Source organism: Pholis gunnellus (assembly GCF_910591455.1).
Source record: "Pholis gunnellus genome assembly, chromosome: 14".
NCBI lineage: Eukaryota > Metazoa > Chordata > Actinopteri > Perciformes > Pholidae > Pholis > Pholis gunnellus.
In genome coordinates, this window is record NC_136541.1 from 21,065,324 (window position 1) to 21,077,011 (window position 11,688).

At 40.2% G+C, this 11,688-nt stretch overlaps 1 protein-coding gene across 1 annotated transcript; it reads left to right on the plus strand.

Moving 5' to 3' along the window:
- Positions 1-5,874: 5,874 nt before the first annotated feature.
- On the plus strand, positions 5,875-11,688 carry LOC306706572 (LIM/homeobox protein Lhx8-like; the record flags this gene model as incomplete). The annotated part of the gene is given in 9 exon segments (XM_079173702.1): positions 5,875-5,896; positions 5,899-6,038; positions 6,390-6,548; positions 7,163-7,284; positions 9,500-9,720; positions 9,977-10,080; positions 10,962-11,057; positions 11,226-11,403; positions 11,612-11,688. Coding segments are annotated over 9 exon segments (1,119 nt in total).

Here is an 11,688-nt window from a genome sequence, read left to right on the forward strand (position 1 = left end):
TTTCTGGACGCTCACTGGGAGGTGCAGAGGTACCGGAAGGAGGCGCGGAAACACAAGGAAGAGGAACGCTACAAGAAATGGGCGCCAGAAAACGGCCCGGCGTTCCCATCTCCTCCCCAGAGCAGCCCAAGCGAAGGATGAGCTAGAGATCAATCAGCTTCGGAGGGTCTGGTGAGTGTTTAGATACTCACCAGATCCCTACAGAACTTTAGAAGGACTAAATCACTGTGACGTCACCCATTGGTTTATGGACTGCCGTTTTAAAGCCTCAACATCGCCATCTTTTTTTGGCCGTCATCATCTTGTTTTTTTTTGCAACCAGAGGTGATTTAAGAGGGTGGAGCTATACAACCAAATGCCGAATAAGACATCTTTTGGCGACTAAATTGTCACAATTAACTTTCATGAAGTGAAAAGACACTGTGAATGGGTTAAGGTTCAATGATGAAAACATTTTTAGATTCCAATGTACGGATTTAAAGGACCACCATCATCATGTCATGTCTTTCCTGTCCATACCTGTCAAAGCTAACCACTTCCTGTCAGGGTCAGGTAACCAATGGAAACATGGCAGGTGGCAAGGAAAGTCTCTCTGTCTCTCTCTCTCTCTCTCTCTCTCTCTCTCTCTCTCGCACACACACCCTGCACACACTTTTACATCCAAATCTTTCACCAGTTAGTCTCCCTGACATCAAGCTAAGTAATCTCAGTCGCACACACACACAGATTCATGCACAGTGACCCGCCTGTGCTGCGACACTGCCAAGGGGCGAAGTAAGCACGGCATGTTGTGGGCCAAACCAAAAGCAATTGCTGCTTTCAAGAGAAAACAACCATGTGTTTGTGGGATGATGGGATGTTTTTGGCTGAGCAGGGAAACCAAGCCCACTGACAAACACCGCCACCACTCACGAACCCTGACGTCACAACGACAAACCAGAAGGTAGAAGAGGACGATAACCTTTTGTTATCAGATATTAATTTGGTCTAATGTTTGCAGCGGCATTGCTCTTTAGATATATGAATGCATCAGGGCAGCTAATATTACAACATTTCTTCCCCTTCCTAGTTTTGTCCTGCATAATCATGTGAACTAAACACACGACTAAATGAAATATTAATAATTCAAAAAGATAATTCTTGTATCATTTCATTGAAACTGGAATTTCCATGAACATCATTTTTTGTCTGTAGTGAACCTGATACTGGATCAACATCCTCATACATGATACACTAAAAAGTCTCTCCTCATTTTTCGGGCGTTTTCCTGAGAAAGTCCAACAACACAATTCACTCGTTACATGCACACAGTCTATTCCAAATGAACTTCTGTCTTCACAAGAAACAACTAAGTTCAGTTTAGGCAACAAAACTACTTAGTTTGGTTTAAAAAAAAAAGTGGAATACTTAGTTCGCTTTAGGATAAGATCTTAAAATAGTTGGTTAGGTTTAGAAAAGATTGTGAAATACTTATTTAGGTTTAGGCAACAAAATTACTTAGTTAGGTTTAGGAAGAGATTGTGGTATGGAATAAAATAAAAAGTGACGTTAATTAAGTATGGAAGTTATGTGACAATTAAATTAACGTTGACTTCTTGTTTCACATGGTGCCGAATATCAGTCTCCTGGATAAAGAATATATGTATATATCTTTTTGCTGTCTTTAAACTTCCCTGTTCAAGATTACATGGATAACATACAAATTCATTTTGTGGCATATCTCCTATTTACGCCACATTCATTTTCATAGGTTTACGACGAACGCTGTATGAGCCTGGGCAGATGCAGGTTCAATAAAAACCTGACTAGTTTGGACTAACAGCTAAATTATCCACCCACTCTCATGAAGTAGCAGGTGTCTGCAGTGTGTGTGTTGTCCAGAGCTCTCAGACATTCTTAACTTGTGGAGTTCTTATTATTAAAGCAGCCATGTAACATCCTTAATCTTGTGTAATTGTAGCCCTGCAATAGCCCTGCAGATTCATGAATTTAGCAGCAGAGTTAGCCACCTGTCAAAGTCTCTAGTAGCACTGACAGGTTTGTAAACCACAGATTGCATTGTGTCTGTCAATGGTCTCAGGTCAAACTAACTGGTCTAAACAAAAGGCCAAAGGAGCCTCTCAACATTATGTCTTGGTGCCATGATGTTAAACACCCAGAGAGCTAATTCCCCTGAGACAACCCCCCCTCTCCTCTCTTTTAATAAATCAGCAGATGCTGTCCTACATCCTCGTCCCCTGTAAGGAGGGCTGGATTAGTGGAGAAGGCCACAATGGAGAAGGATTTTATTTCTATATTTGAAATATCTGGCTTCCTGGTGGAGCAAGGAAACACTTTTTCCCTCTTTTAATATAAAAAAAAATCATACTTTTGTCTCTGCCAGTTGTAAGACTGTGGGGAGATCATGTGTTTGGTTGTGTGTGCGAGTGTTTTCGTCAGTCTGTCCGCAGCTATCTCGCATAATACTGGACTCATTAGTCTAATATTTTCTGTGCTCAGTTGTGGCTGAATGCTCAAGGACCTCTCGTGGTGCAGTGATTCACACTTTTTGGAAAAAAATTGTATTGACTGTTTTATACCGTCATTGCCTGCTGACTCTTCACTCCTCTTAAGCAGCAGGTGATCAACAACTACTCCACTAGCAAAAGGCATTTCTGTCCATCTGCTCGGTTAGTAAAGAGCTTCACCGAGCCTGTCTCAGGCCTCATTTTGGCCATCTTTGGACTTTTGACATCCAAAGAAAAGTTTGGTCTCATTTTAAACTGGAGCTTCTGCAGATTAATTCCATAACTGATATTTTATGATCCACTTAAGTTTGTATCAGACTCAGTCTTTTTCTGTTTTTATTATATTTCCATGGCGGTCTCTGGTGTTTCTAAGTCCCTTTAGATCAGTGTTTTTCAACCTTCTGTGAGCCACGGTACATTTTTTACATTAAAAAGATCCCGCGGCACACCATCAACCAAAAAACGTACAAAATACAGCATATGTGTCTAAGTGACGGGTGTTTCGTTTGGAGATGGCGTTTAAGCTCGCTTGGGACCAAGCGAGGATAGCTTTTCCCCACACACCACTTTAATTCACAAGGGTTATGAAGCCAGTGTGCAAAGCTTTATTTACAAAAACTGCTGCAAACATCCATTGCACTTTTTTAGAAGATGTTCTAATTTTTTCATACTACAAAAAAGGTTGTTTTTTTTCCAGTTCAGACAAAAACAAAAAGTTTCACAGCAGCCTGATTTTCGTCAAAGTCAAAGATCACCAAAGAACGTTTGGTTTCTGTATTCATTTTCCCCAAAAAGCACTAAGCTTATCAAAAATGTTGGTGAGTGAGACATCTTGGAGACAGAATTATTATGTTCTAGTGGAGAGTTTTTGATATTTAACATTCCCGAAACAGTTAACTTTAGTAGATGTTTCATTTGAAATGATGATAACATAACACTAATTCAAAATAAAAGTCAGGTCAACCTGGGGGTAGTTATAATTAAAAGACCAGGATTTGTTTGTGGACTTAATTTAGAAATGAGATCATTTTAGTGCTGCTGATTTTCTTTCAGTTTTCAGATTAGTTTTAACGGTCTCATTGTTCCTTTCTTTTAAGAGTTTTTAAGATTCTAAGAGTCTTTCCTTGAAAATCCATGTCATGCAAAGTTATCCTGAAGAGCCCTGTGGAGGGCTGGGGCACTGAGATATTGGGTTGCAGACGAATATGCACAGATAAGACCCAAAGGGACTCTTGACCCCATGTCTCTTGCCTCGCCATCCACAAAGTGCCCTCAGAGAATGTTTTCACTGAGGCCTTTTGACCCCAGTCTTTGGTCTGCCGTCACCTCCATTTAGAGTCTGGCGAGGTAATCGTGGAGGAGGACGTACCCTAGAATCAAGAACCCTCTCTCTGTTTTAAAGAGACTACTTGGCACTGACAGACCCCCCTTCAGTCTGCATCGTTCCTTTAAACGGAAAAGTTGAAGGCACACATTTGACCTGGCGGTGTTCATGATGTCCCTGATGGCAAGAAAGAAAAAGATGAGAAACACTGATAATGTCAGACCAGGGCTAAGTGAATCTGAAAGATCTTTGAGTGTTAAAGATCGGATTCTCTTAAAGCACTACAGCCAAACTGAGTCTGGAGAGAATATAATAATGTCAACACACAGTTTCTCCTGCATGAGCCTGAATTGAAGTTTTAACCGTGATGACAATGAAAATAATTTAGTTGTTTCAATTATTTTTTTAAAGGAAAAGAAAGAAAAAATAGCTCCTCGCGATAAATAATTCTATAACTCATTGATGCTGCAGCGGGCGGGTCCGATCACAGTGGGAGGTACACCGGGCTGCTTTAAAATGGCAAGGGGGGGGAAGTTGTGGCGCTCACAAATAGTGAGAGAGGAGCACGAAGCGAGGCTGAAGGGAGTGGGGTTGACAAGCAGGAGTAAACAGTGGACTAAGATACCGGGGTCGGGCTCCCGGTCTGCTGCTGTGGAATATACGACCAACATCTGGCCCGCACGGGGGATGTACCGGAGGAGCCGGCAGATGCTCCGGGAAAATGTTTAACTGTGTCTCCAACAGCGTGGTGAGTAACACGATATATAGAAAGTGTCCGACTTCAAAAAGATTTGACTATATTTGGGTGTTAATAATAAATAGTACTCATAGCACAGCATATCTGAATTAGACTGAATTATTTCATTCTGAAAAAGTTATTACCGCAATTTAATTATTAGACTATGATTATTTTCGTTTAAATCCACCATGCAAACAAAACAACCTCTAATATTCTTTATTTTATGGAGGATTGTATAGGGCTATTTTTTCAAGTTATTTAGATTTTTTTTATTATTTTATGCCGATGAAAAGGTGTAAATCTGTGTGAAAATCATTTCAACATCTGCTGTTACCCCACTCACCAATATTCCATTGTGTAACCGAAACATAATACAGTGAAACCATGTAGGACCAAATCATAAAAGTGACATTAACAATTCATTTTAGATGCCAAAACAACAAAACAAAAATACTGGGTGCAGGATTTATTATTTAGTTTTATACATTATTTGGTTTATACATTATTATATTCCGCTCTCTTTTGATGAGGTCAATCCAAAATGTGCTTAGGCCGACCTGCATCAGTATATTCACAATATTTATCCAACATCCAATAAAATCAGCTGAACATTACAAAATGATAATTATTCCAACAGGCCTATATTTGGCTCAAAATGTAATGTGAAGGGTGCAGAATGTGAGCCAATTATAAATTTGTGATTTTATCTAAATTTGTGCTTTTATTATTGTTACTCCAATTGATACTACTACTGATATTACTAATAATAATAATAATAATGATCACGTATTATGATTTACATTAGCATTATTATTTCGTTTTTATTATTTATTTTCATTTGAACAGATAAAAGGTAGCATTGATTTGTGACCAGAGTTTGCCATGTCAGACCTGTTTCACGGGAGACATTTTCTCAGGTGGAACTCCTCTCGTTAAAGAGGTGTGTTTAGGTGAACACACCGGGCCGTCTCTGACACAAAGCCAGAGGTAATGACTCGTCAGCGCCCAGCTGATGGCTCCTAATCATGTGCACGTGCGCGCCTGAACACAATTAGTCAGAATCATATTCAGCTGTACGCGAGGCCGGTTTCCCCGAGAAGGATTAGCTAAGTGTACACATGGACACTTCGTTATGGCTGCCATTGCAAAGTGAATAGTGGACCAGTCCGGTCCACGTCTGCAGCGGCTCACTCTGACATACGACAGCACATAAATACAAATAAAGACACACACAAAAATTCCTCCAAAAAAGTTTGAGCGAGTATTTTGTTTTGGGTGGGTCACCTTTATTAGCGCGTGGGCTCATGACAGCGGTTGTCATGGAAATATGAACGGGACCGTGGCACCTTGGTCGTCATTGTGTCTCGCGCATCATTCTGGACTCGCCGACACAATGTCGGAGGATGAAAGGAGACCTGCGGAGGATGTTTTCACTCAGCTGCAACAAGGAAACATTTATGTCGACACAGTAGGTGTTTCACTTCCAAACCTGCTACTTATTCTTTCTGAAGTCTCTCAGCTTGTAGACGTTGTGTGAAGGGTCGAAATGCAGCTCCCGCGCACTTCAAAGTGGCGCTAAATAAAGCCACGGGGCAGAACATTTAGCCTTTTATAATAGCATATATTATAGCCAAACAACGCTGTTTTATGTTCACACGTCTCAAAAGTCGGACCCTTGTTTTATTTGCGTGAACTTTCGTCAAACTCAACGACGCGCTGAATTCCTTGTGATATGTATTTTATGAAATTATATGTATTTTACTCTAACACGGTTAAACGCTGAGTGTGGTGAGTGACATTGTCAGACTGTTTGCTTCAGGGTTCCTCTGGGCCTGAGGATATTTTCGAGGAGGATTCCTACTCTCCGTCCTCCCTCTCCTCGTCCTCCTCGGCCTCCGTCTGCACTGTGGGCTCCTTGCAGGGGAAGACCCTGTGCACCTCCTGCGGCCAGGATATAGTGGACAGATACCTCCTCAAGGTCAGACACACACATACATATGAATAAACAAATATATGTATATACTGTATGGCAAGATGTGATTGACAACCAAATTAGGCCAATGTAAACTAAAACAAGTAGGACAAATCAGTGCTTCACTTTACTTTAGGCTATTTGTTTTAATTAAATAGACACTTATTTTTGCTAAGTGTACATTATTCCACCTTATAGATAGATATTATTTTCTTCTTAAAAGAAAGAATAATGTAGGCTGAGGCTCCTAAGGCAAACTGTTTTTTGGGTATTTTGTTTGTTTAAAAGCAATTGTTTTGTATATTTTACAGTTAGCTTATTCCTCAATTAAAGACTATCTGAATTTTAAAACTACAAAATGATACACCAGAATACTCAAATCCTGCAGTCTATGCTATGCACTCAGTTACATTCCTTGATAAGTATATTAGCATATAGGCTAAGTAGCTCATGACAACATTGTGGTGAATAACCAGTAGGATCATCTGAAATTGCAATCGCTAAAATAAATGCATTGTGAAGCATTTGAGCATCCCTATCAGTTATAAAACACACCATTAAGGGATGTGTAAAATGTCACTTGTAAGTTATATCTTGTTACATTTTTTTCTCCATCTCAGGTGAACAACTTGTGCTGGCACGTGCGCTGCCTCTCGTGCAGTGTTTGTAACACATCGCTGGGGCGACACGTGAGCTGCTACATCAAGGACAAACGGGTGTTCTGCAAACTGGACTACTTCAGGTGAGTCAGTCCTGACACAGCTTTATCTCCAGCTCTTTTATAAATAAGCATCATGTAAGGAAATACAGAGGGTTTGTTCGGGTTCTTGACTAAACATTATAATACCTGACCAGATCATTTCAGAGATTAACAGTTACATCTGAAAATGAGCTTTTCATACAGTCTGTGTATGAGAAAACAAATAGTTTAGTAAATATGTGCTTTTCAGCTCTGTGGACATAACACAGAGGAAGGAAGGAAAATATTTAGTGTGCACACGTTCTGTCAACAAACACAAGGACGTGTGCTCTGTGTTTGAGGTGAAGATCACTGAATTGAATTCAAGCATCATTTATATATTCTGAACGTCTCCCATCCTGAATGTCTGGGCCTGGGACTCAATGACAACATGCTAAGAAAGAAAATAACGTCCTTCAATCGTTCAATTGTTTGATCTGATTCTGATAGATAAACCTCAATCTAGAAATGTGCTTCTTTTTTTGTGCACAGACTGTTTTCAACATAGCTTTTATTTAGTTTTTTATTTTATTTTGACTAACCGTTAAGAGGTGGAGTCTCTCAATAGAGTATACATGCACATTACTCCCAGAGCCCATGGAGGCCGAGACTCAGTCCAAAAGACTGAGCTCTGAGGAGAAACCAGAGGCTCAACATAAGGAGAACACGGGTATCTGTGTCTCTGAGAGCAGACAAGAGAAAAGGCTGTACAGCTTTATCACCAGGGGGAAATGAATAGATCGCTCCAAAATAGATAACCATTTGTTTACAAAGGATTGGTTCATTTTGTGATTTTTGGGCTATTTTGCTTCCATGAAATCTCTTACTTCAGACTAGTGTAAAGGAAATATCCAAATTACACTATCTCTATTTGTGTCTGTAGATTTCTCCTAAATTCACCAAAAGTTACCGTTAGTTAATTCATCGTTTGCATATTAAAACATAGCATTTCAGAAAACTGAAATATGTATGTAATTTCACAACTTGTATCTTTTAAAGGCCGTTTCTCTAAATTAGATTTTTCTTAGACTCTGAGGCAGAAATCTCCTGTTCAGTAGCTCTTACTTATTATTATTATTATTATTATTATTATTATTATTATTATTATTACTATTACAAATATATAACTATTACAAATAATATTATAACAAAGCATTAATATACCATTCTTTTTTTTTCTTTTTTTAGTGGCTGTTAACAGTATTTTCAGATTTCTGGACCGATAAGAGAGATCCAAAATTCCCTCTGTAAAAACCTTTGACTCTAATACGTCACAAAAAATTAAACAATAACTTTGAACCTGGCTTCAATGTTCAGATGTCCTTTTTTAAAATGTATGCAAGTTAGTACATATTAAAAAGGATCATGTCTCATTTGCATTTTTAAACATAACATATCAGAAGACTTGTAATACAACAAATAATTGTGTTAATGTAGGGAATAAACTGGTGAAGTTTTATGGTGATATCTATTGGTTTAAATATTGACCTGTAGCAGGGTGAGAGTGAGACTTAAAGCAGGGGTCTCAAACTCCCGCCACGTCATGGTGGGCGGGCCAGCAAAAAAAACAAAAGTAAAAAAAAATAAAGTTGGACTTGATAATAAAAATATCCCCATAGTCGAAATGATGAGATAGAAAGTCATAATTATGAGATACTTAAACACATAGAAGCAGCTCTTTGGCTGGTTACTCTACATTTGAAATGGAAATGTATTGTGAGTACATTGAAGACGACTTTAAACGTGGCTTTACAACACATGAAATACTTCACGTGGATTGTGCAAACGCACCCTTGAAAGGATTTTAAGCTTTGAACAAAGTTATTGTAATAACTTGTTTGATATTTGTCTTTGCTATTTTCTTTAAAAGTTTGATAGAGTAATGTGGGTTTCTTAACCCCAAATTAAAGGGATTTGTTATAATAACAGAAATGTGCTTAAATATATTTTTATACTTGAATAAACAATCAAATGCAGAGACCGTTATTTACCAATATGTTAGGAGTAGTTACATTTACACAGTCTGACATTTACAACCAGCACTTTGAGGGCAACTGCAATGCTGATGTGGCCCGGAGTAAAGATGAGTTTGAGACCCCTGCCTTAAAGACTGATCACTTGACTAGATGATGCCATCACTGATCAATAACCTGATCACACCTCGAACCAAAGCTGAGGGACTGCTCCACCTCTCGTCCTGTTCCACGTCTTTGTTCAGGAGGTATGGGACCCGCTGCGCCCGTTGTGGCCGTAACATCCACTCCAGCGACTGGGTACGTCGGGCTCGAGGCAGCACCTTTCACCTGACTTGTTTCTCCTGCACCTCCTGTAAGCGCCAGCTGTCCACCGGGGAGGAATGCGGACTGCTGGAGAACAGGGTCTTCTGCCGGCCCCACTATGACATCATGATGGAGAACATCAAACGCACTAAAGAAAATGGTGAGTAAAGGGACGGGTAACAAGGGACTGGTTAAGCGATGGTTGACAAAAGTCAGAGGATTGATTATAAAAAGAATATAACTTGATGTTAAGAGTTCACAGATCTCGTTAATCAACCCAGTGTGGCTTCGTGCAGGGGGGCAGCTTTGATACCAAATACTCGAGCATGTGCCAGTGCACAGGAGAAAGCTCTTCTGAAACGGGGCTCATATTTCCAACATGTCAAATGACCCTTGTTACACGTCTCGTCTTCAAGAGCAACCAAAAGTAGACGAGGAGGAGGCAGAGAAAGATGAGTCCAGCACCATGACCAGACCTGCTAAGAGGGCCAGGACCAGCTTCACTGTGGACCAGTTACAGGTACGGCCAAACCGTGTGGCTCAGCTTGTCTGCTGCTGTGATTACTGGGCTGTTTTTCTTCTGACTGCAGTGCAGGTGGGAAAGAAATAGTGGAGCAACAACTATTTTGGACAGACCAGAAAATTACACTATTTTTAACAAGTTGACATGATGCGCCGTTTCACATTTTCCATACAGTTTAACACAGGTGATAATAGACCCTTCACACAACAGCTGATTTCACAGCAGGATACACAGGTGTAAGTGATTAAATGAATTATGCTCCCATTGCATTTATCACAGCCGTTCTAGTGAGCCAGCGTGCATTATACCGGAACACTGACCCACCTAAATGCAACAGGGCTATTATTAAAGTTATTAGTCAGTTACACCTGTCAAAGTTACCAATGCAATGAGCACACAGCTGCTCAGAATGATATCAATTTCTAAGTTATTCAGTACCACACTTTTATCTGCTGCCAGCAGGTGGGGCTGCTTTGCCCCATTTGGCACTGATACTATGATTAGTTGGAATATCCAGTATTCCACCTCGGTATCACATCTGTTCATCTCACTGATGGACTATATTTCAGCAAGCTGCACACCCAGGTGAATGTCTCAAAACAGTTCAAATGAAAGTGAATGTTTGACTTAGATTTGTTGACTTCAAATGAAGGCTATGTTGCTCTGTTACTGCTGAATGTGTACATATGTGAGGGTATTGATAGTGAATGTATGGGCCAGTAACATCTGGTCACTAGTTCTGATGTAGTCTGCCCTCTAGTCTACATTGTATTTAAACACAGACTGAACTCTCAGTGCAGGCGTCTATTCTAATCTGTTACTCAACAAAACATTGAACCATGTTAATGTGTTCCCCTCTGTCATCTCTACATGTGTAGGTGATGCAGACTCAGTTTACTAAAGATAACAACCCAGACGCCCAGACTCTGCAGAAACTGGCAGAGAGGACCAGTCTCAGCCGCAGGGTTATTCAGGTACAGCCTCTCACAAGTGAACACCAAAACAAATCAACTTCAGCACTTGGGATAAATTCTCCCAATAGAGAGAGAATGATGGCTTTGTATGGTGAAGCTGCAATACTCAGGAGTCAAATCTTGCAATCAGGCTCTAAATCCAGTTATCAGTCCGTTCTCCCTGTTCAGGTTTGGTTTCAGAACTGTCGAGCTCGTCAAAAGAAATACATAAGCCCAAATTCTGCCTCCTCCCTGATGACATCGTTTGCTCCTGGCCAGCTGACTCCACCTTTGATGGAGGACCTGCAATACACAACCTATATTTCCCCAGACGCACCCCTCCTCACCACACTGACTTATATGGATGGTGAGAAACGAAGCTTTTTAGCCCAGTGATAACAATATGAATCCTCAATAAAAGAGCTGTAGTCTGTACAGCTGCCAGGTGAAAGCCTACCTAAAGGAATCACTTCTCCACTACAGAAAATAAATGTTTATTAAAAACATGTAGTCATTGTCACAGAAATAACATTCTGATTTGAAGTCATCATTTTTCATTCTTTTGACTCCCTTAGTCCAAAGTCCGGACCCACTTTTGCTTCAGCCACTCATCTCCCATTCGCTGACACAACTGCCAGTCAGCCATGCCTGA